The sequence below is a fragment of the Bombina bombina genome, chromosome 5, assembly GCF_027579735.1.
Source record: "Bombina bombina isolate aBomBom1 chromosome 5, aBomBom1.pri, whole genome shotgun sequence".
NCBI classification, from domain to species: Eukaryota; Metazoa; Chordata; class Amphibia; order Anura; family Bombinatoridae; genus Bombina; species Bombina bombina.
This window is the reverse complement of record NC_069503.1, coordinates 899909653-899936930: the sequence shown is the minus strand read 5'-3', so window position 1 is coordinate 899936930 and position 27278 is coordinate 899909653. Positions and strand designations below refer to the sequence as shown.

Below are 27278 nucleotides of genomic sequence, written 5' to 3'. Positions count from 1 at the left end.
ACAGATAGACTGATAGACAGATAGACAGATAGACAGATAGACAGATAGATAGATAGATAGATAGATAGATAGAAAAATAGATAGAAAGATAAATAAATAGATAGATATAAATAGATAGATATAGATAGATAGAAATATATATATGGAGATAGATAGATATAGATATAGATAGATAGATAGATATAGATTAGATAGATAGAGATAGATAAATAGATAGAGATAGATAAATAGATAGAGATATAGATAGATATAGATAGATATAGATAGATATAGATAGATATAGATAGATATAGATAGATATAGATAGATATAGATAGATATAGATATAGATATAGATAGATATAGATAGATATAGATATAGATAGATATAGATAGATATAGATAGATAGATATAGATAGATAGATATAGATAGATATAGATTAGATAGATAGAGATAGATAGAGATATAGATAGATAGAGATAGATAAATAGATAGATAGAGATATAGATAGATATAGATAGATAGATATAGATAGATAGATATAGATAGATAGATATAGATAGATAGATATAGATAGATATAGAGATAGATATAGAGATAGATAGATATATAGATAAAGCTAGATAGATAGATATAGATAGATATAGATAGATAGAGATATATAGATAGATAGATAGATATTGATAGATAGATAGTTAGATAGATAGATATAGAGATAGATAGATAAATTGATATTGATAGATAGATAGATAGATAGATATAGAGATAGATAGATAGATAGATATAGATAATCCTTCTCCTATATGGCAGTAAGGTCATGGAACTCCCTCCCGCTGCACCTCAGACAATCCACTTCCCTTACAAACTTCAGGAAAGACCTCAAGACCTGGCTCTTCGACTGAATCGTCTTCCCTTAGCCCCCCTCTCCCCCCCCTCCCATAGCGCCTTGAGACCCTCACGGGTGATTAGTTTGCGCTTTACAAGTACCCAATGGAATAGAATAGATAGATAGATAGATTTAGATTCAGATGATAGATAGATAGATTTAGATTCAGATGATAGATAGATAGATATAGATTCAGATAGATAGATAGATAGATATAAACAGACAGACAGACAGAGAGACATATAGATAGATAGATAGATAGATAGATAGATAGATAGATAGATAGATATAGACAGACAGACAGAGAGACATATAGATAGATAGATAGATAGATAGATAGATTTAGATTCAGGAAGATAGATAAATAGATGTAGATAGATAGATAGATATAGATAGATAGATAGATAGATTTAGATTCAGATAGATAGAAATATAGAGATAGATAGATAGATAGATAGATGAAAGATAGATATAGACAGACAGGGATAGATAGATAGATAGAGATATAGATAGATAGAGTTATAGAGAGATAAATAGATAGATAGATAGATAGATATTGATAGATAGATAGATAGATAGATAGACTTGCAGACAGACAGATAGATGAATAGATAGAGAGATAGATAGATAGAGAGATAGATAGATAGATAGATAGATAGAGAGATAGAAATATATAGATAGAAAGATAGATAGATAGATAGAAATATATATATAGATAAATAGAAAGATAGATAGATAGATAGATAGAAATATAGATAGATAGATAGATAGATAGATAGATAGAAATATAGATAGATAGATAGAAATATATATAGATAGAATATATATATATAGAGAGAGAGAGAAATATATATATATATATATATATATAGAGAGAGAGAGAGAGAGAGAGAGAGAGAAAGAGAGAGAGAGAGAGAAATATATATATATATATATATATATATATATAGAGAGAGAGAGAGAGAGAGAGAGAGAAATATATATATATATATATATATAGAGAGAGAGAGAGAGAGAGAGAGAGAGAGAGAAATATATATATATATATATATATATATAGAGAGAGAGAGAGAGAGAGAGAAATATATATATATATATATATAGAGAGAGAGAGAGAGAGAGAGAGAGAGAGAGAGAAATATATATATATATATATATAGAGAGAGAGAGAGAGAGAGAGAGAGAGAGAGAGAGAGAGAGAGAGAGGCAGGCAAGTAAAGAAGTAAAATAAACTTGAGAATCTTACAGTTATAATCATATTGTAGCTATGTGCTCAAATATAAAGTTCTAATTTAATTCTCTTTCATGCAAAACAAACACAATACCATTTTTTTTTCTTCAGAGGTTGATTAAGCTGACCAAATATTCAATGGTGATTTTATTAATCCCACGTACAATGTGCCCTGTCCTCCCCCATCAAATCGTTGACTGAGCTCATGACTATGCTTAGTTATAACAGGACCGAGGCAACATGAGAAAAGGGATTTCGTAGGTGTTACGTCAGATGGAGCCCACAGGCTATTGGGGGAAGTTCTTTTTGTAACTAATTATAAAGTAGCCAAGCTCTCTGATTTTGGTAAGAGACTCACAACTGCAAACATCCATTTAAAGAAGGAGATCTCTGCATATTGTTGCACTTTGTACTCTACGGGAAGATCAAATGCAGCTGTAAGATTTATTCAGCCACCCACCAAGAGACAAGCTTATGCGGCTCACTCCATCTCTCCTATGATTTGTCTGCTATACAGAGGTTTTCTACAGGAATAAGACTATCTGACGATCTGTAAATATTTTGCTGCCCAAACCAAGTTATTTGCATATCACATAATATAGCATCTGTGGGACTTTTACAAGGAACCATGCAAGTAAGTATGTTCTAAACAAAAAATATATGTATCTGATTTGCTGAACTGTGACCAGTTAGACTAATAATGTGTACTTGGTTTTATAAAATAGCTTATATTTTGTGACTGACTACTGCATTTACTTATGTGACACAGTGACAACTAAAATAGCACTCTCAGTTAATTAGAACTGGGGGAAATAGATATAAACGTCCACTGCTGTATTTTAACAAAATGTTATTTATTTTTTTCAGAAAGTTTTCTCTGCTTTCTGAATAGAATTATGTTTCTATACGTCCTGATGCTGTTTTCTATTTATTTGCAGTTGGTTCTTAGGCACTGCTGTTTAGCACTTGCTCTAACCACATATCTATTTGTGGCAGTCCGGGCAGATTGTAGCATGGATTGTGCCACTTGTGCTTACCACCTGGGACAACAAGCAGAACTAAACTCTTTGGTATGTTAATTCTTTTTCATTGCCTGATCTGCACCATCATATGCACATGAAACTATATCCTATTAACTGCTTAATTTCATCAATGAATAGTTACTAGCTTTGTATGTTTGCAATATTTAGTTGTCCGATAGCTTCCTTAGCTTCAGTACTTTGGAGAGCGCAATGCTATACCAGATCTATATCAACGAGTATTCTCTTGTGTAATTTCCTTAACTGTCAGAAAAAAATGCTTTGTTACAGCTTCACTTACACACAGTGGTCTAAAAGTATTCCAACATTGACTTCATTTACAGATACGTTTGAAAGTAAATAAACAGTATTAAAAAATAACTATAGGGATGGTTGGGATAGCTGTAGGGAGGATTAATGTAGTTAAATGTATATGGGTTCGGTAAACACAACTAGAAACAGAAGCATAGTAACGAGTTAGTTATGGAACTTTCTGATATTTAACATAAGGAGATTTGCTCAGGGTTTCAAAGTAGACAATAACAAATGTAACAACAACAAAAATTATATATATATATATATACTGAATGTGTTTTTTCAATTCTAGTTGAAACCTATAGCGCAGGTGACAAATTCCCTTTGTATGTCTGTCTGTCTTTCTATTTATCTATTTATCTAAGTATCTATCTATATCTATCTATGATTTTACACTTCACTTTAATGCTTATTGTGAACACCTCAGAGAATGTTAAGTCTAGGTACCAAATAGATTTATCTCAGGTTTCAAACAGATCAAAACATACTCTATTCAGTACGATTAACTATACTGACAAAAAGTGTAATATTGTTAACATTTTAATTTTCAGAAGTTTTTATTATCCATGACACCAGTTTATATATATATATATATATTTGTACTTACCATTTCATTAGTATGGGTTTTTTTGTTTTCAACTTTTTCCTCTTAGATGTTAAAAAAAATTAAATATATTTCTTTATATTTTATTCTTATTATTTCAATAGTGTCAGTTGCTTAAGTATAGATTAAGTATAGATTAGAATTATTTACAAACGTTAGCCTAATTGAGAGCTGGAACATTTTCTGGTGGATTGATTTACAGTTCATTATTTTTGGAAATTCTCAGCATTATAAAATAATGGGTTGTAACTGGCAGAAAAACTGTTCCATGCAGTTTGTCTGGTTAACTTTAAAGTGTCAAAAATAAATTGCTATTGATTTTCCTTTTTAGAGCTTTGGATCATTAGCTGTTCAATGAAATGTAACAGCCGATTTCCTTTATGTGTTTTAGTAGTGAAAATTGTTTTCCACAAGCATGCGCATTTGCTGTTGTTCTCGGTTTACCATGATAAATCCCACAGTCCCATGTAAATAAACACTATTTTATACATTAAATGGTTTTGTGACAGACACAGATTAAATCTCCCCTAGAATATGTCATATGCCAGAATGGTTATTGTTCAAAATATTGTCATTAAACATCAAAGAGCATATAATTAAATCCTCATTTAATAGATCTTGACCTACTTTAACTGTCTATGTGGGATCACTATATTAAGTGAAATGTATTAACTTTGCTTTTTTTCATACTCACACAAATAATTATTATAAGTGTTATTTTTTTTATTTTTAATGTTTTTTTAATGTTATTGTATTTTTTAATTTTATACCTTCTATGAACTGTTCAACCTAATTTCATCAACTTGGGTACCCTATTGCCTTTAAAATGCCCAATGTTGCATGATTAAAAATATCCCTCAACTTCTTCATCAACTTGAACATTTACTTGTAGCTTAACTTTGTGGTTTCTATACTTTGCTGACAAAATAATATTATTAATATTCGTGTGGGGTTGTTTGTATCCTTTTTAATTGTAATATAGCTTACATATTGTTATTTTGTGCCTAAAACACTGTTTATGCAGAGTTTGTCCTAGTTTAACTGTGTGCGTCAAGAGTTTATCTTAAATATCCAAACTTCTCTGAAATCAAAATTTTTGTCTATATTCATCTCCATCATTATCTTAGTATGCTGTTACCTAAATTAAAACAGAAACATTTTGTATAATACAGAGAAGTTTCCTTTACCTACAGCAAATTCTGTTTTTTATTGTTGTTGGGTTTACCATTTTGACAAAAAATCGGTATGTCAAATTGATCAATAGCAATGCACTCATTGGCTCCTGCTTTGTTAAATAAAGTGAAATGTATCAATGAGGCATATAATAATAACACATTGCAGGTTAATATGTATAAAACAATATTTCCACAAAAAAAAAACATACTTAGGTCCATCGTTAGAAGCCCTTATTAACAGGCAAATCCTAAAACCTAAACTTTCTTTTTAGACAAGTAAGGGTGAAGGTTATAAAGTCTCCTAGTTGAAATACTTTTTAAATCTATAATTATTATTATTATCAGTTATTTGTAGAGAGCCAACGAGTTCCGCAGAGCTATATAATCAAAATATTGCTCAGAGCAAATACAAAAGATTCATCAATATGACCTCTTTCCTTGATAAACCATTTGCATTCTCTTACCTCTTATATCATCAGCTATTTCACTTGGATCGTTTTATTACAAAACTTATTTAATTTACCATAGGGATTTCCCATCTGCAAATCTAGTGCTGTAAATGTGCACCTAAATCTATTAAGTGAAAACGTGTCTCCTATTTTAAGTCTTCGTTTTGATCATGATTTTATGTGTGTTTATTAATTTATGTGTTTGCAACTCATCTTTACCAAATACGCAAACAAAAACAACTTATGATAATTATTGTGTAAAAACTTAATTGCAATAGAACAGCATGAATGTTTGTACTGATGTAATTCAGGAACTTGTTCCATGTCAGTCTTATAATGTAAAGTATTAATAAGAGCATGCAAACTTTTATTTTACATTAGGGAACATTGCTATGCTCAAAATAATAATTAAAACCATGTTGATAGAGTAGTAATTAGAAAGCTTAGCAATTGTGAAATACAAAAACAGCTAAGTAAAAGGCGAATCAATAATGAGTATATGCTTGTTTTTTGTTCAGTACTTCCTTTACTACACTGCTATGTTAATTAGACACTAAGTTAAAAACATAACACTTATTTATGTATTTTCCTTTTATGGTGCTGATTCTGTAACCTAATGTACCCCGGCTTTTTACCTTAATTGTATTTCCGATTAGGGTTGCCAACTTTTTTTTAAGAAAATAAAGGAGTCCAAGGAATTGACCCTTTTTATGTAGGAAATCGACAAATTATACAGTAGTAACTGAAAAAAACACTTTATTTTACAATTGGATATGGTTTGGTCCAACAACATTCTTCATACAAATCATCTTTATTCACATAGATTAGCTTAAAACATGCAACAACTTTCTGCAAATTGGTCACTTCTATGTCACCTTTAAGTCACAGTGGGAGTAAAGATATTAAACTGTCAATATACATAACCTGTATGCATATACTTTTAAATCTGTATTCCTAATATTCATAAACCATATGCATAAAATTAATTCTCTGTATTTGATATTTGGAAATGCCAAACAGACAGATATTCAATATAATATTTACCAATTATGCAGTATTTAATATATGGCTTGTACATTACTTTATGCCTAATTGCAACAGTATGCTTGTCAAAAATGTTCTAAAAAGCAACATGGAATAATTTAGCAATAAATAATATGAAAAATGTAATAAATTGGTTATATCTTTTATTTGTCCAAACAAGCATGGTTCTATGTTAATTGTAGGGCACTTATACTCTTATTTAACACAATTAAGAGAACATAATTTTCATTCATTAATCATGGTTTCTATAGTCTATCAACCAACATACATCTACAGTAGAAGAGGGTCGAGATTGTGGGGCACTAATCAAATATATGTTGGAGTCCTGTATGTATTCTCATAGTTGATCCACAGTCATTTTACATTTATTCACAACAAAGCAAAAATAAGGTGACATTACCAGCACACTATCTAATTTTTTTAAATATTTGAATTATAGAATTTCTTATTCCATGAGTAGCCCATGTTTTCTAAAGAATAATTGCATAATTTAGTTGATCAACAAATATCACTTATTGTGGTAGGTCTTTTGTCTTTCTCATGCAATTTTATGAAAAATGAACCCTGGACTCTAAACAATTTGTCATATAAACATGTTACAATGATTTATCACTTTTTTCCAAAACTATTTAAAATACAGTCCCTAATTACAAAACGTCCTTGCTACAAAAGCAATCTCCAACATTTTATAATAACATTCATAATGGTTTTTTTTGTGAGGATCCAATTTTATAGAAACAATAGGTGATATTTAAGCACCTATTTTTTTTTAGTAAAACCATAAGATTTCACAGACCCAGAAATTGATCCTAACACAAAATCACATATTAAAGGAGATAGAACAAACCACTGATACATCCAGGAACATTCTAACACCATTACCTCCTTACAATATCATATTATCCTGGTAAATTGCTGTAATTATACAATAAAATTGCTCTCTGCTCACAAATAAGCATAAATAGGACAGCTTATGTGTTGGGTATGGTTTTGTCATGCATGAGGAACAATAGTGGGCTTATTTGTAAGATACAATATTCTAGAGTTAAACAATATCCACTCTATTCATTTGTTTTTGAATGTTAGTACTTTAAATCAATTAAATTATTTGATGGCATATACCTGTAATATACATATTTTTGTTCCCTGCACTGAATTTGTTTATAGACTTGCAAGCTTTTCCTGTTTAATATATATATATATATATATATATTTCAACAGACCATACACATTCACATATGTGTTCTTTCCAATGTATTGATATGTATGAAGGATTCTGAGTAACCAGGCACTGAACCCATACCACGTAGAGCATATTGATAGATTGTTAGAAGGATCTGGGTCTGATCCTGCAGTCATGGTGCATATTGGCACTAATGAACGAATCAGTGGGAGATGGAGTGTCCTAAAAAAATGACTTAAGGGAGTTAGGTAGCAAGCTTAAAGCAAGGACCTCCAGTGTAGTATTTTCTGAGATTACCAGTGCCATGTGCTGTGCAGTAAGGATAGATTGTACCTGAATGACATGGGTGCGGGTATGTTGGGGGAGAAGATGGCAGCCTGCTTAGATAATCTTTTAAACTAGGCAAAGGGGGAGGGTCAGTCCAAGCATAATAGAACAGACAGATCAGTCTGTGAATATGTCACACCTAAAATATCTCAAGGAAGGGATGGCAGATCACAGTTCACATTAGAACATTTGGAGGAAAGTGCACCAAGTAGCAGCAGAAAGCACATGAAAATTAAATTTATGACAGCAAATGCAAGAAGCATGATGGGTAAAATTGGGGAGCTGGTTAGTTGCAGAAAAGGACTATAATATTATCAGTTTAACTGAAACTTGGTGGGATAATTCACATGACTGGAAAGTTAACTAAGAGGGTTATACTTTATTTAGGAGGACGAGGAGTAATAAAAGGGGTGGAGGAATCTGCATGCATATTAAACCTGAACTTAAACCTACAATAAGGGAAGATATTTATGATTATACAGGTGATAATGTAGAGGCCCCGTGGGTTGAAATAAGGGGTGGGGGAAAAAAATCCTAAAAAAAAATGTTACTAGGAACATGCTACAAGCCCCCCAGCATAAGTGACATGGAGAAAAATCAACTACTAATGCAAATAGGAAAGGCTGCTAATAATAACAGTGCTATAATTATAGGAAATGTTAACTACCCCAACATAAACTGGGTCAATTAAACTAGTAATTCAGCTAAGGGAGATTGCTTTTTTAAAATGTTCTCAGGGATAACTTTTTGTCAAAATTAATAGAGGAGCCAACTAGGAATAAAGCTGTATTGGATTTAGTGCTATCAAACTATACAGATATAATATCAAACATATAAGTCAAAGAATATTCTGGTAACAGTGATCATAACATGGCCATATTTGAAATCACTTTCCATAAACAGTGCCTTAAAGGTTCAACTAATACTTATAATTTTATAAAAGGAAACGTCAATGATTTAAGAAAATAATTAAATATCATAAATTGGGACAAAGTATTCTCTAATAAAAATACAGGAGGATGAATGCATAACATTTAAAATGTTAAATAAATATACATATCAACACATACCACATGGTTTTAAAAGTAAATTAAATAAAGCCAATGTGGCTAAATAAAAATGTGTTAAGAGAAATTAGGAAAAAACATAGGGCACTTAAATTATTCAAAGAAAATAGTACAGACTCAACATACCAAATATATAAGGAATGTAACAAAGCATGCAAAAAAGTAGCCAAAATTGAAAATGAAAGATTAATTGCAAAGAATTCTAAGTCAAACCATAAAAGTTTTTTTTAAGTACATAAATGGGAAAACAATCTAAGAAGGACAATATAGGAAAAATAATGTGTGTTATGCCAGTACCCCAGTACTGGCATAAAGCTGATATGGTGCCACTCTTTAAAAAGGGAAGCAGGGCTGATCCAGGAAACTATACACCAGTTACTCTGACATCAATAGTGGGGAAGATACTTGAAGGGATTATAGGGGATTCTATTGATGAGTATATTCATGTAAACAAGATTATGAGTTCAAATCAGCATGGTTTTATAAAAATAGTTCATGTTAAACTAATCTAATTTGATTCTACAAGAAAGTAAGTTAAATATAGATAAAGGGGTATCCGTTGATGTGATAAACTTGGATTTTGCAAAGGTGTTTGATACAGTGCCACATGAGAGATTAATGTACAAAATTAAGGGATTGGGTATAGTTGAAAATGTTAGCTCATGGATAAGTAACTGGACAATAGACCGTGAGCAACGAGTAGTAGTGAATGGATCATACTCAGATTGGACAAAAGTAATGGAGTCCCCCAGGGATCAGTACTGGACCCTGTTCTTTTTAATATTTTTATTAATGACTTGGAGCAAGGATTAAATTGCAACATCTCTATTTTTTCAGATGATACAAAGTTGTGTAAGGTCATTAGGTCAGGACAGAAGGAACTTGCTATACAAGAGGATCTGCAAAAAATAGAAAAATGGGCAGGTAAATGGAAAATGAGATTTAATACTGAAAAAAACAAGATTCTACATTTTGGAAGTAAAATAAGCAGGGAATCTATTATTTAAATGAGACTTTACTTAGCCAAACAAAGGAGGAAAGGGATTAGATAACCAAAGGTAATAGATAACAAGCTAAAGATGGATGCAAAATGCAGGACAGTGGCTTCTAAGGCTAATAAGATAGTTGCATGTATTAAAAGAGGCATTGATGCAAGGGAGGAAAGCACAATTCTGTCACTATATAAATCCCTGGTAATACCTCACCTTGAGTAAGGAGTGCAGTTCTGAAGACTGATCTAAAAAAAAGTAATTGCAGACTTAGAAAAAGTTCAGAGAAGGGCCACAAAGCTAATAAGGGAAATGGAGGAGAGGTTAGGTAAACTGGGTCTGTTTTCTCTAGAAAAAAAGGAGCTTGAGATGAGACATGATTACTTTATATAATTATATTCAAAGCCCATATACAGAGATGGCAGAAGCTCTGTTTATTCCAAGACAATTGTTTGTGACAAGAAATCACAATTTAAGGCTGAAGCAAAAGAGATTTAATCTCCTGCAATGTCAAAACTTTTTTTTCCACTGTAAGAGCAATGCAATTGTGGAACTCGTTACCTGAGGAGGTAGTAAATGCCAATACCTTAGATACATTTAAACATTTCTGGCTAGAAACAGGGGTATGATTGTTTGTGTTAAATGGGTCACCTTTTTAATGGGATTAATTTAAGATCAACTGGAGCTTTTTTGTAAGCATATTAGATTTGTATAGGTTAAACTCGATGGACTTCTGTATTTTTTCATCCTTATCTACTATGATGCCTATTTATAATTTTCTTTATAAAATGAAAATTTCACTTTAAAAAAATAAGTGTACCCCGACATTTACTTTCTATTTAGAACTTCAGTAAAAATTTAGGAGTGGATAATGGGGTTTTTTTGCATAATTTTAAAGGCACACATAATCAATGTGTGTCATTAAAAGCTAATTGTGGAATTTATATTCCAATGAGCACCTATTGCCAATCAGTAGTGTGAAAAGGTTAGTCATAAGTATCCTTATTCGGTACAGGGCAATTATTTCTGGTTGTAGTAATCCATAATATGGCAAGAACAGCTCCACTTAACTAAGAGAAATGACAATCCATCATTACTTGAAGCTCAATCATTCCATAAAATGTCAAGAACTTTGACAGTTTGTTCAAGTGCAGCGGCAAAAAACATTATGCACTATGAAGAATTGCCACAAGAAAGATAGATTAAGAGTTACCTTTGCTGCACAAGATAACTTTATTAGAGTTGCCAGCCTCAGAATTACCAATTAACAGCACCTCAGATTAGAGACCAAATAAACTCTTTAATCAACAGATGGAACACAACGTCAATTTGTTCAGAAAAAAATGTATGGATCAGACCTTCATGGTAGAGTCACTGCAAAGGAACTAATACTGAAGGTGGTAAATAAGAAGAAAAAACTTGCTTAGGCAAAGGAGCTCAGCTGACATCAGACTTTTGGGCTGATGATTCCAAATTTGAGATTTTTGGTTCTAACCATTGTAACTTTGTAAGATGCAGTAAAGCTAGAAGGATGATGTTTAGATGTGTGTTTTCCATTGTGAAGCATGAGGGAAGGATGAGAAAAACTGTGGGGGTGCTTTACTATTTACATTGTTGTCAATTTAGTTAGAATTGATGGCATGCTTAATCCACATCGATATCATAGGATTCTGCAGTGGCACATCATCCCATCTGATTTGTGCTTATTTGGGCCGTTATCTGTTTTTCAACTTGTTAATGACTTAAAAACACACTTTCCGGATTTGTAAGAGCCATTTCACAAAGAAAGGGCGTAATGGAGTGCTGTATCAGATGACCTGGCCCCCACAGCCTCCTTACCTGTAATTAACATTTATGGTTTGTATTGTAATGAGTGGGAGAGTGAAGGAAGGCAGCCAATAAGTGGCCCGAAAATATGTAAACTCAAATGTTGGGAATATACCCCTCTTGGTTTTTAGTTATCCAAATCTTCAGTCTATGGCCTGTCTGCCTGTCACTGATAGACCAGTAACAAGTGGTATGAGTTTGCTCAAATTAAGAGAAAACAGAACTGTTAGTGAAAACCCTTTACTTCATTATATGTATCTTGTGCCCCAATTATATTGTAACCTCAAACAATATTAGATCTGGGTTCCTCAACAGATTAAGCAATACCAATAACTATCAAATATTAGTTGACACAAATGTATTTATTAATCATACATACACATAAGTATAAACAATTTACACAATACCCCCAGATTCAGAAAGTATCCAGTAACAATTTTCAGCTGATGTTTTATAGAATTTTTACCCATTTCAGACCAATCAGCTTGTTCTATACCATAGATGCAAAATCTAAATCTTTACTTTAGTTTCCACATAATGCATTCATCAAATTGCCTAATGACTTATAGTTAAATCTATTTGAATTTTACCAATGCGTTGTACTATAGCATGACATAATTTCAGTTAACATTAGCTTTGATGGGCATGGACAGCTGTTTTATATATCTATGTATAGAAATGTCCTTGAGGAAGACTGAACTCATTATTGTGTGAATTCTAACTAACTAATACTATTCTAATACTGAATATTTTAGAATTCTACTAATGTGTTGTAATATACCATGACATAATTTACAGTTAACAGTAGCTTTCCTAAGTTCTATGCTCTATAGTTTTTCTAAATGTGACTTCAAATTTATACAACCTCCTCTTCCAACTGTAGCAGCTCTTAGGGTAAAGAAAACGGAAATTAACTTTTTTCAGACTGCCCTCAGAACCACTTAGGAAAGTGGACTAACCCATTCTGGGGTGCTCTGAGCTTTATGGTCTTAACTCCATCTGCTTGTCTGGTTTTTACCCTAGCATGGATGTTTATTTCATTGCCATCCACCCTTCTCGCACCACCATACATTATCACATTTAGTCTCGCAGAACGTGCATTTTTCTACCCTCTCTCTCTCCCAGGTGCAGCCTTTAGAGGGATTCACCTCAATATTAGGTCAACCGCTCTCAATCCTCTCTCTCATACTGGCCCCACCACTGCTATTGTCTGTGTCCAGATGACTTGTAGACAATACTACTCCACTGGCAGTACCCTATCACTCTTATTTATTCTAGTCACAAACAGTCTTACTGGAGGTTTCTCTCTTATTCACCTCAATAACATTGGGGCCTATCTATCGGCCCGTGTTTCTGGTGAGTCTTCAGACTCGCCAGAAACACAAGTTATGGAGCAGCGGTCACAAAGACCGCTGCTCCATAACTAGGTTTATGGAGGTTAACTAGGTTTCTGCTAGGTTAACTACTCTGGATGCAGAGCCCAACTCATTGTTGACACTTGTGAGGGCATCAAACATGACACCAGCAGTAGTGTGGAACTAGGGAGTGCAGCCTAGCAATGTATGCCTAGATAGATCCCGCCCCCTTACCAACTGACCTAGCTGCGCACACTCCGCACAGGAGACGGAAAAGAGGAGGATGAACAACTTGCAATTCCTCCTAGGGACTTCTGAAGCCTAAACCGATGGTATGGAAGTAGGGTTGACATCCGTCCCTTAAAATACAGAACACTTATAAGTTACACATGCTGCAGGGTATGCAGGGAGGAATATGAATAGTGCTGTCCAGAAACACAATACATGTTCCTCCCTGCATACCCTGCAGCATGTGTAACTCATAAGTGTCCAGGAAAACATGGCTGAGGTGGCAACCCTATATGGAAGTTTAGCTGAGCTGTAAAAACTATCCTTCGGCACAGCACTGAGCAAGGAAAAATCTCCTCCACATAACCTCCTGAGAAACGGCTTAATCAATATTAGATGCAGTTAACCCCATGGGTGTAAAAAAGGCTGTAACATATTTACACTGCAGTCCTGTCTCTGCTAGGTTAACTACATCTACTGTGTATTTGATCTCAAAAAGGCACAGCCAGATCTCAGAGGAACAGACCCCCTCCCCCTCCTGGAATGATTTACTGCTCTTTGCCTTCAATGCATACTTGGACAGAAGCAGGGCTCATCACACTAAAGATAAAAAAAATTAAAAGAATATATATATATATACTTTTATAAAAACATGTATATATACATACACAAACAATTTCTAGGTGTGCATTGCTGTTGCATGTCTTTATATTCATTAGTATGATGCTTTAATATGTGTAATGGATAGATCCACTTTTTTAGTATTATTTAAGGGGACTTCAAAATCATTGTTTATGCATCAAAAATTTTTTTGATGAGGTAATCATACAGGCTTAACACATGGCTATTGCATGTGATTTAAGGAACTAAGATTAAATCACTGTTATGCGTTATCCCCCAGTAATTTAACCCTTTGATTGCATGTATGCTTTGCTGCATGTTCATATTTTATTTATTAATATGTATGTCATCATACAAACTCTTTGTGTGTGTTTTATATATATATATATATATATATATATAGACACACACACACACACACACACACACACAGGGGAGGGGGGCCCAATCATTGTTTTTAGTAAGGGGCCCCAAAATATCTAGTGGCAGCCCTGCCTGAGGGGGCTGTGTCCAATTCCATGCTTTGCCTGTGTGACTGTGGCTGACACTGACCGGCTGTGCGTTTGCCTGCTACAAGTAGCAGACTTGCTGGTAAGGATACTGCTGAGGAGTGAGCCTCAACCTTAAAAAGTGGCCCCTTATTTGCATAGGCTGTAAACACCTGTTTCAGATCCTATACTCACCATTGTTAGAGCCGGATATACTTAAAGTAGCTAAACAAGCTGCATAACACTCTGCTCTATAAAATGCTGTTGGGTCAAATCTAATCTGATCTAACATTTTGCTGTTACGTGATACAACCCAAACATAGTCAAACATAGTCCTGTCAGTAACACATATTCTGGTACTACATGACATTTCATTGCATGGTTCTTTTAGTTATAAGACAATAACCAGCTTATTATAAAGTTATCAAAATGAGATTTAACCCCATTTAATAACATGAAATGTCAATTAAAAGGACAGTAAAGTTATTAATTAAACATTTATGATTTAGATAGCTTATTTGCTTTGTTTTTTGGTATCCTTTGTTGAAAAACATAACTAAGTAGGCTCAGAAGCAGCAATGCACTACTGCTAACTAGCTGCTGATTGGTGACACTGGTTGCACATATGTGTCTCTTGTCACTGGCTCAGCTCATGTGTTCAGCTAGCTCCCGGAGGCCACGTGGAATGGCAGTCACCGGTAATAGGGATCATGACACAGACTACCGCTCCTGACAAGGGTGTGGGTGCCTCTGGTGGCAAAAAAAGGACTGTCAAGGACTGCTCCTAATGAAGGTGCGGGGGCCTGTTCAAGAGGGAAAATGGTCCTAGGCAAGGTAGGGGGGCTGGGACCGGGGGGGGCTGGTCTTCTAACGTTTCCAGGGCCGGTCTGGTTTCCTAGTCCGGCCCTGTCTGTGCAGACGGCGGAGGAGTAATCGGGGCTGACAGTATCGTGAAATACAAGGGAAGTCATTGCAATTGTTATTTTTTTTTATTATTAATATTTTTATGAACAGAAAATACAGTAGAAATATAGGCACATTAAAATATGGTTTAGACATTGCGATAGTTCTGTAAACTTAACATTTAGTCCTGACTATTAGACCACAAAAAATGTAAGTATGACAAGAGTTTCTCTTTCAAAGTGTTTTCTGTTAATTTGAAAATTAAAGTACCTTTATCCAAAGATCATAGCAGTTCATCAACAGAAGGTGTTGAATTTTCAGGTTAGTGACATGCATGGTGTCATACTAAACATTGGTCTAGGATTTTCCATTAGTTTTAACATATTCCATTAACAAGTCATACTTGTAAATATAACATAAATAATAGGGAAAGAAAGGGGAGGAATGTGTAAATTAGGTAAATATGGGGAACAGGGGTAAGGGAGGGGGAAAAATTCAAGACCTGCCATGCCCTGTGGTGTGAATACAAATCTCAGGCTCATACCTGAGTATATCTGTTCCGCCACTGCCGTCAACATTGTAAAATATTGAGATTGCTCTGATAATAAAATTATTATTGCTTGCGTCGTGTATCTGTGAGTGTATCTTTATGTTTATGGGTGTCATCTGATTTATATTTGTACTGTTCCCAAAGAAAATTAATGTCCCAAAATAAATCCATCTTCCCCTGAGTAAAAAAGTAACACCTTTCCATTGTCATAATTAAATCTACTTGGTCTATCCAACTTCTAAGGGTGGGCAGGCACCCGTGTATTCTTCCAAAACCTGGCTGCGTTAATCATTAACTGCACGATGCTACGTCTAATTTTACAGGTGATATCGAAGGTATCATTAAAAAGGAAGAATTCTGGGGAAAAGTTCGGGGAATAGCCTATGACCTCTCCAATTGCTAAGTGGATCTCTCTCCAGAATATCTGTAGGATGGGACAGTTCCACCACACATGGAGCACTGTGCCTTCTTGTCCACAACCCCTCCAGCACTTGTTGCTCGCATTTTGAAACTTGTGTGTGAGTTTGTAGGGTGTTAAATACCATCTTGTGATAACTTTTATATTTGTTTCCATGTATGAGGCTGAATGTGCTGATTTCTCTGTGGCATGAATCCAGCGTTTCCATTGCCCTGGTAGTATTTGTTTGTTTAGTTCTAGCTCCCATCTGTGTACATAGGTAGGTCTAGGGGGAAGGTATTGGTCAGCAATAAGTTGATACATGGAGGATATAGTCCCTTTCCCCGACATGTGAGTGTCAATGCATCTTGTTTCAAATGTTGTGAGAGGTCTAATAAAATCTCCCCTGTTCCTATGTGATAATATGTAGTGGCGCATTTGTTGATAATGTAGTCACAAGTGAAAACATTATTACCCTGCTTCTATTAGCTCTTCCCTCGTGTGCAATTTGCCTCCAACTATTATGTCATGTACAGGGATTAAGTCTTGAAAATCACAAAGGTCCCTCCCTATATTAATGTCCCAAGACTTGCCTATGTTAAATTCTGTGTTCCAGAGTAGGGTTGTGAGAGGCGAATGTGGTGATGAAATTTTTGGGAATTTGTTTCGGAGAGTAATCCAGTCAGACCACATAGCGTTAAAAATGGAGTATGGTTTACTATTAGTAGACATTGGTGGTATTGGTGACCAACATATACCTCCCAGATGTTGAATATCTAGTAATTGGGATTCCAATTGAGTTACTTTTTTATTTATTATTTTGCCCTGTCTACACTAGTCTACCACCCTCCCCAATGATATTGCTAATTTATACCAATTTAAGTTTGGCACTCCCAACCCCCCTCTGTCTTTAGGAGTGTATATAGTGTGTTTGGATAGCCTGGGTTGTTTTTTCTGCCATATGTATGTATTAATCACCTTTTGTAGTTTCAAAATCTCTTTGGAGGTCCCTGCAATAGGAAGAGTTTGCATTACATATAGCGCTTTAGGTAACAATGTCATCTTTGCTGCTGCTATTCTCCCTAAACAAGAAATATTATTTTTAGGCAACCATCTAGTGGTTAGGTTTTGGAATTCAGAAAGTAATTTACCATAATTTAATGCACGCATTTCTTCTAGATTAGAGGTTAATTGAATGCCTAGATATTTCAGGGCTTTGAGATTTATCGTAAAAAGGATTATCAGTTTTTATTGTTGCCAGAGTATCTGTTGTGATATTAATTGGGTATAATTCTGATTTAGTGGGTTGACTAGGAAGTTGGATACATTGCTATATTCATTAAGCTCTTTACGGACTGCATGGAGAGATTGTATGGGGGATGCTAGTGTAAACAGAATGTCGTCTGCAAACATTGCAAGTTTATGTGTTTGTTCCCCTGTTTGAATGCCTATTATGTTGGGATTATGTCTTATTCTAATTGCCAAGGGTTCTAAAGATAAAACAAATAAGAGGGGAGATAATGGACACCCCTGTCTTGTCCCATTTCGTATCTCAAAAGCATCTGATAGAATTCCGTTTATTCGCACCTGTGCCGAGGGGTTAGTGTATAAGGAGAAAATTTGTGCTATAAATTTAGGGGGGAGTCCGAATTTTAATAATGTGGAATTTAAAAAAGTCCAATCTAGCCTATCAAATGCTTTTTCCGCATCTGTTGATAGGAGCAATGCTGGGAGTTTAGTATGTCTAATGTAATCCATAAGGGTAATGACTTTGCTAGTGTTATCTTTAGATTCACGTTTTGGGACAAAGCCCACTTGGTCTTCATCTATTAACGAGGGTAAGAATTTGTTCAGTCTGATGGCTAGGATTTTAGCGTACAATTTAAGATCAGTATTTAACAATGAAATAGGTCTGAAATTTGAAGGGGTATCGGGAGTTTTACCAGGTTTTGGTAATACTGTTATATGGGCTTGAAGCATAGTATCTGGGAATGGATATTGGTCAGATATGTAGTTAAATAAGGTTTCTAGGTGTGGGATCAATTGAGACTTAAATGTCTTATAGTAAAGGTTGGTGTATCCATCTGGTCCTGGGGCTTTGTGTGGTTTCATGTTTGAAATAGCTGCAGAAATTTCCTCCCTAGATATTGGGGCTTCTAGTGCTGTGGCATCTTCCTTAGAGAGAATAGGAAGACTGACATCACGCAAGTAACTATCGCAGGCATCTTTATGAGATGGCGAGGGTCTTTCAATATGTATGTTGTATAGTTTATGGTAAAATTTTTGCTATGTTTTTTGTGTCTTCTATGAGTGTCCCCTTATTTGTTTTAAGTGAGTGAATATATGATCTTAGCTGTTGCTTTTTTAATGCCCTGGCTAACTGTTTACTGGTTTTATTACTTTCCCCATAAAATTTTTGTTGTATAAATAGTTGTTTTCTATGTGTATCAATTTGTAGATGTTCGTTTAGTTTTGCAATTGTTATTTTTTCTGTATTTTCAATAATAATCTGGCTTGTTGATATTTCTTATCAGACCCTCCTGGCTGCAGAACATACTTTGAGCTGTAATTGAGCAAAAGACTAAAAAAACAAACATATTTTGATTCATCTAAGCCTTTCACAAACTAAATCAGAGTTATTGTGCAAGTCATGACTGGGAATTGTGAGTGCAACAATCCTAAATATTATTAACATTAAAAGCACATGAAACCAATTTTTGTTCTTTCATGACTGAGAAAGAGCATACAGTTTAAAAAAACTTTCCAATTTACTTTATTATCTTGGTATCCTCTATTGAAGAAGGAGCAATGCACTACTGTGAGCTAGCTGAGCACATCCACTGAACCAATGGCAAGAGTCAAATATGTGCAGTCGCTAATAAGCACTAGCACCAATCACATGCTTGCAATGCTTTCTGATCAGAACCTAGTGAGCACTTCAAGTGCTGCACTTGCCTTTCAGTCTCCCAGTCTCTGAGATAGAAACACCCTCTAAGCAGCAATCTTATGGAAAACTTGCTTAGTTCGCTGGCATTAAAGGCTGTTTAGTACAACACTACATATACATAAGGGAATTCATTTATTAAAGAACTGAAGAAGTTATACTGTGAGACATTCTAAAACTGCAAGAAAATACATCTCTTGATTTTTCTGTTACTGTATGTAAATGTGTTGAACAATTCATTATTTGACTTCACTTTATCTTATATAATTGTACAATATAAACCCTTCAAATATTTTACTTTTAAATAGATAATACCTAATAATTTATGATTTAACTGGTATATAAATGTGCTCCATAATACATTATTTTATTTCACATAAAAGCACCCAAAAAAGTGTTCATTAATACAAATACCTTTTGATTTCAAAATTAGGATAATTAGGGAACTGTTCACATTCATATTTTCTCGCTTTCTTAAAAACAGTTGCATAAGGATTGATCTTGAGAATGACTTATGAAAAACCTAGGGAGCATATTTAACGTATTTAGTAAAAACTTTATGATTTCATACATTTTTCATCAAAAGAAAATTTTACTTTCTGAAATTATGCACAAGAAGAAGAGGGTATGGTATTTTAACTGCTTTGGGTTTATTGGTTTTCTAAGAGTGATGTCTATCATTATTATCATCATCACAAACATCTGGATTATCATCATCCCATAGTACTATATTTATTGTCATGTTTTTATTTAAAGCTGCAAACTTGCAGTGCATGAATTAAAATGAATGTGACTTAAAATATGGATTTATATGATTTTTTTTTGTAATTACAAGCTATTATTTACCAAAATTATTTTAGATAGTTTTGCAAGGATACCCTGCTACACAAAATATATTTGCTGTATTGGTCAGTATACAGTCATAAAGGTAATCTTTAAATTAGTAATTGTGTTGCTAATTGTAATTACTATTGTTAAAGAGTCATTATAGTCTGCCAGTTTTCACTCTAAACCAGCAGTGCTCTGCTACTCCCAAATAGTGCATTAACTATTTGTATTCCCTTTAGGAGGGTTAAACACATAACGTTACATGATTGCTAGTTTAAAATGACATGCTCTAACAAAAATCCTGTTACTCTTTAGTAAACATTTTACACACTTGGCAAAAACACTCACTGCATATCCTATAATATAAAAGACCAAGTGTGTTTGTCCAAAGCTGTCATGCGCAGTAGAGACAGCACAAGGACAAACGCACCTGGCCTTACCTGACATGCTGTTTGCGGCGGTGGGGTGAAAGTGGGTGTGACCGGACGGGAGAGTGGGCATGTCCGGAGAGTGGTCAGGCGTGGCAGGGGGCGTGGTCAGGCACAGTCGGCACGAGAGAGAGGGGAGAGAAATAGAAAGAGAGGAGAAGAGAAAAAAGAGATAGGAAAGAGCTAAAGAGAGGGGCAGAGAGAGAAAAAGAGAGGAGAAAGAGCAAAATAGAAGGAAGAGAGAGAGCAAAAGAGAGGTGGAGAGAGAAAATAAGAAGGGGAAAGAGAGAGAGCAAAAGAGAGGGGGAAGAGAGAGCAAAAGAAGAGGGGGGAGAGAGGGGGGATAGAGAGCGAAAGAGAGGGATGGAAAGAGAGCATAGAGAGGGGAAAGAGCAAAAGAGATTGGGGAGAGAGAAAAAGAGAGGGGAAAGAGCAAAATAGAGGGAAGAGAGAGAGAAAAAGAGGGGGGAGAGAGAGAGCAAAAGAGAGGGGGAGAGAGAGCAATAGAGAGGGGGAGAGAGAGAGCAATAGAGAGGGGGAGAGAGAGCAAAAGAGAGGTATGGAGAGAGAGAGCAAAAGAGAGGGCTGGAGAGAGAGAGCAAAAGAGAGGGGGGAGAGAACAAAAGAGAAGGGGGAGAGAGAGAGAGCAAAAGAGAGGGATGGAGAGAGAGCAAAAGAGAGAGATGGAGAGAGAGAGCAAAAAAAGGGGAGAAAGACAGAGCAAAAGAGAGGGGGAGAGAGAGAGCGCAAAAGAGAGGGAGAGAGAGAGTGCAAAAGAGAGGGGAGAGAGCGAGCGCAAAAGAGAGGTGGAGAGAGAGCACGCTAAAGTGGGGGGGAGAGAGCGCAAAAGAGAGAGAGAATGCAAAAGAGAGGGGGGGAGAGAGAGAGCGTAAAAGAGAGGGGGGAGAGAGAGCGCAAAAGAGAGGGGGAGAGAGAGCAAAAGAGAGGGGGGAGAAAAAGCAAAAGAGGAGGGAGAGAGAGAGCAAAAGAGAGGTGGAGCGAGAGAGAGCACAAAAGAGAGGGGGAGAGAGAGCACAAAAGAGAGGGGTAGAGGGCACAAAAGAGAGGGGGAGAGAGAGAGCAAGGGGTGGGACCGCTGTATTGCAAAAAAAAATACAGTTTTGATTCCCTTAGATGCTTTTGTTACTCTGATGAAATACCATATTGGACATGAAACAAGTCAGTTACTGGACTTTTATTATGTTCCACTAAAACGTTTTTCTTTATATTTTGACTTGCCTTCTGCCTGAGATATGATCTGATATGCCAAGGAAAATGATTCCGTTAGCTAGCCTTAAAGAAACTCACATATTTAGGAGCTAAAACTCCCAACATTTTTATTGTCTCCCAATTTATAGTTTATGTATTTATATCAGCATACATACATTTATAGCTTAACTACACAGCTTAACAAACTCAATTTCTCTGTCCTTTGTAATATGTAATGTCACTTCCAGCTCCTTTGTGATTTTACTTCTGGAACTAATATACATGTGACATTTATAATATGAAATGTTTAAACAGACTTTGATTAAAGTGATGCAGTGTAATCTAACAGCATGAGCTCTTATATTGCATGGTGGTTAGGAGGAGATAATTGCCACATTACTTTAGAAATAGTGAATACAATAAAAATGTTTGGCTTTGGGACCTGGGTACAGATGTTTCCCACAATGCATAAAGGAATATGCAAACATTAACATTTCAGAAACTATTAAACAAAAGTATTACTATTAGAAACTCCTCATTCTATCCACTATCACACATCAAATTTACTACATTTGCTGACATTGCAAAAGACAAGTTTTTTTTTTAAAATGCTGTTGAAGTAGCAGTGTTAATTTTGACGGCAAATTTCAATTTAGTCTTAGTTTTAGTCTTTTGACTAAAATGCCATTTTAGTTTTAGTCGTATTTTAGTCATCTGAATTGTTTTAGTTTTAGTCTAGTTTTAGTCAACTGAATTTTCAGTAGATTTTAGTCGACTAAATCCCAGTAGATTTTAGTCAACTAAAATCTAAGGGGTTTAGTTAAAGTGTAATGCGTTATTTAAGCATTTCTCTATCATTTGCAAACTGATTACATACTCCAGGAGTAAACATAATACCTGGTAATATTTATGGTATTAAGGTTTAAACATGCAATATAGACACAGATTTAGCCGTTGTGATATGTAACATCTTTATTAAACTTACAATTAAATAAAACCAAGTTTCATAAAAAAACAGAAGTGCAACTTTAAAATATATAAAAAAAAAAACCTGTAAACTGTATTGGCTAAATTGAACATATTACCCAATATAAAACCTTTAACAGTTCTCTGTTAATAATTAAAACAAGTATCAAGTAACTCAACACAACAAAAAGTTTCTGCAGATAGCACAGGCACAGCATAACTTAAACCCATACTTGTGGGTTATGCTTATTTCTATAGGAAGAATCAATTGATTGTTCACAGATTCGAAAAAGTTTCGGCAACGATATTAGCACTGCTCTAGAACTTCCAAACTCATTATATACTCCTGGAGTAAAGGTTTATTAACCTGTTTTTATTTATGGTATTAAGGTTTGATCATGCAATACAGATCTAACTGTTGTGGTATATAACATGTCTTTATCTTAAAATTTAATAAAATTAAGTTTAGTAAATTTTACAAAAGAGCAGTAATTAGATATGGATTGATTATAACAACTTGCATAAAATGTTTTTGTCAGCAAATTTCGATTTAGTTTTAGTCATAGTCTTTTGACTAAAATGTCATTTTAGTTTTAGTCGTATTTTAGTTATCAGAATTTCTTTAGTTTTATAGTCATTTTAGTCTAGTTTTAGTCGACTAAATTAACACTGTGAAGTAGGTTTGCTGTTTAAAAAATAGATTAATCTGTTTTAATTTCCTCAGACATTAAAGGGACATTTTAATGAAAAAGTGGCATTGCATAATTTGTTTACTTTATTGCACTACTGGCTCTAGCTTACTATGGGATTGATCCCAATCTTAAACTTTTCTGTACATCGACCAATATTGTCAGTGCCATTTTCCACTAATCACAAAAATACTTCTGTCATTAGTACCCTTGCTGCTCAGATTTGCTACCTCCCAAAAACACGACAAAATCATTGGCATCATTAATCCCCTAATTTCTTTATCCAAAAAATCAAATGTGCACCATTAAGGACAAACAAAATGGTGATTTTAGAGGTTTATCAATTACATTACAGGCTGAAGGAATAGTATGGTTGATTGATCTTTTTAAATTGAGTGTAGTGATGCTAATAGATGACATGTGTGCAATTAACCTGTTGTGCTCCAAAACCATAGCAATAAGTGTGTATATCGTTTTTATGGAATTTGAACAGGAACTTTATCTATATAGAAGACATAAGTGGTTGTTAGTTTTTGTATTTGGCTTATTTTTATTAGTGTAAAAGTGCTTGTTATTATTTTTATTTCTAATTGAGTGAGCAAATAGTTTTTATCACTGGCCATAATCTGCTCGTGAGCTTCAAGCATTGCAGTTCCTGTTCAGGACACTGCTAGTGAGGCAATATAATTTAACTACTTGTGTGCCCCCATGGTAAGTGGAGGCTAGTAAATTATATGCTATAATGAATTAAAGTATGCCATTTTTGTTTTTCAATGCCCTATTAATATTACTGCTTTTACTGATTGGCTCACCAGAGCCAGTTATCTCAGAGATTAAAATTCAGAAAATTAAACATTCACATGAGAATATGCAGTTGGGCATCATATAAGAATGATTCTCCTTAAAAACACTGCAATTTTATCCAGAATATGCTCTCCCTATGTGTTGCCCCTGAAAAGTGCTGCCAGGGTCCCTTGGTCCCACCTGGTCCAATAATGGAGTCAGTCCTGCAGTGAACCAATATATAATATATTGTTAACTGCACTCGTAATATGAGTTAAAAGTAAAAAGTTAGCGCTTACGTGCTAACCCGATGCGCACAAAAATTCAACTTACAATATTGCTTGTGTGATAACCTATTCCCCCATTGAAGTCAAAGGAGATAAAAAGTGGAAAAAATCCTTACATCCATTTCTCGCGCTAACCTTAACGCATATTCTCAAGTGCACTAACCTGACTTTAATATTTCCCATACCAGTGTTCTTCACGTAGCAGAATATGTTCTATTTATTCATAAATACATATCTCTACATATATCTGATTGTATTTTGGTACAATATATATCTATACTTATAGATATACATGATTATATATAGGTATAGATGTATACAGATATATATAGAAATCTATTTAGAAATAAATAAGAACATATTTTGCTATGTGCAGAACATTGAAAGGTGAAATATTTACAGTAAATACACAGTATACACTTTATTAAAAATTTATATGGCATAAATATGATTTTATATGTTTTCAGCTATTAACTACAAAGGGCTCTAATGCACACACACACACACACACACATATATATATATATATATATATGTGTGTGTGTGTGTGTCTTTATGTGTGTACAGTACATATGTTTGTATGTGTTTACATGTGTGTATATGTCCTTATATACATCTATACACAAATAAATACATAAATACATATGTATACATAGACAGATACATCATTAGACATGCATATGTATATATGTCTATCTTAAAGCCTTTTGCCTCCCTTTCTTTTTAAATGAGATCTCATGTCTTTGAGCCCTTATAACATTTTAGTGCAAATTTATTTTAAATAATTTTTTATTAGATGGTGTTATTATGGGTGTAAGTGTACTTTGTAATGCACTTTTGACACTTTTTAGTTCTGCAAAACAGTTAACCAGAGCTCTGAGGTCATGGTAATCATTCTAGATTAAATCGTGATTGCGTTCATGCATTCACATTTACTTTCAATGTGTAATACAAGTGCAATTTAACTGGAGCACAAACAAAGACAAAACACCGATATCACTCGCGCACAAATGATAGCGCTCTGGCCCATAGTTAGCTGGTACCACTAATGTAAACATTTCATGCTTGAACAAATTGAAGCATGACATTTTTGTTTTAGCTTTAGATTGTCTCTTTAATACTGCTGCTTTTACTGATATTAAATAAATTATGTTTCTGGCTTGTGTTTTGTTTCCCCTTTTTCATACAATATATCTTTTAACTTTTTTTATATATGAAAGGCATATAGCTAAATAGTTATACATTTTAAGCTACAATGCATTCTTACATTTCTTTATGTTTTATTTTTTCAGGCTTGTACATTGGAATGTGAAGGGAAGTTGCCATTAGCCAAAGCCTGGGGAACCTGCAAAGAGCTACTACAAGCAGCTAAAGAGGACAATGTGCAAGAAGGAGAAAAGGACCAAGGCAACTATAGCCACTTTATTGCTAAAAAGTATGGTGGTTTTATGAAAAGGTATGGTGGCTTCATGAAGAAAATGGATGAGCTGTACCATGTAGAACCTGAAGATGGGGAAAATGGGGGAGAGATTCTTGCTAAGAAGTATGGAGGCTTTATGAAGAAAGAGGCTGATACTGATACATCAGATCTCCTTAGAGAGCTTTTAGCTACAAGTGGGGACCCTGAAAATAATGATACACCAGAAGAGATGAGTAAAAGGTATGGGGGTTTCATGAAAGGCTATAGAAGGAGCCCAGAGGTTGAAGATGATACAAGAGTGTTGCAGAAGCGTTATGGTGGCTTTATGAGAAGAGTAGGTAGGCCTGAATGGTGGCAGGACTACCAAAAAAGATATGGAGGGTTTATGAGGCGCTTTGCTGATTCCCTTCTCCCCTCAGATGAAGATGGAGAGAGCTATTCCAAAGAAGTCCCAGAGATGGAGAAACGATATGGAGGATTTATGAGATTTTAACACCTTTTTTTCAAACATAATTGAAAAGACTGCCTCATTGACCATAATTTATTGTAATGTGTTGCCTGCACTGTACAGTTTTTTACTGTTCTAGTTAACAATGCAACGTGTACTCTGTAATACCAAGGTCTGTATTCTTTATAAGTCAACAAATAACGTCTGTTTGTCAAACATTTCTAATGTAGTTATTATGCTAAAAATATTTTTGTTACTGTAACCATTTCTTTTAAACAGAACACATCTACGAATGCTTATTGTATATAAATAAATTCTTCATCTTATCTGCATAGTTTCTAGTTTCTCATTTTTTTCTAGTTTTAACATTATAATATTTGCTGGATTGCCTTTTATCTCTTCTCTGGCATTTGAGAATCAAATTTAATATTTAAGGTTGAGTTGCCTTTCTATTACAATTCTCATTGTTCACATGGTTCTATCTCTGGATTGTAACAAGTTTGACAAATCATGGTATTTTAAATAATAACTACAAAAGTGGACAATTCCACGTATATCAGTTTTTGAGATATTATAGAAGAAAAAGTGCAGTTTTGTTATACATTTAGGTTTGCATAGCAAACAATAACCCCAGGTA

General features: G+C 34.4%; 1 protein-coding gene across 1 annotated transcript; it reads left to right on the top strand.

The window, feature by feature from the left end:
* Positions 1–2433: 2433 nt before the first annotated feature.
* PENK (proenkephalin) lies at positions 2434–26973 on the top strand. Its single transcript, XM_053713148.1, has 3 exons — positions 2434–2732; positions 3037–3168; positions 26066–26973. Exons 1-3 carry the CDS (start codon positions 2727–2729, stop codon positions 26684–26686), a joined length of 759 nt encoding a protein of 252 aa, XP_053569123.1. The 5' UTR covers positions 2434–2726; the 3' UTR covers positions 26687–26973.
* The last annotated feature ends 305 nt before the right edge of the window (positions 26974–27278 follow it).

Bases quoted from the DNA above. Each gene is read 5' to 3' on its own strand.
- PENK (XM_053713148.1), top strand. The intron at 3,169-26,065 runs GTATGTTAATTC...TTATTTTTTCAG, and splicing joins AAGCAGAACTAAACTCTTTG to GCTTGTACATTGGAATGTGA.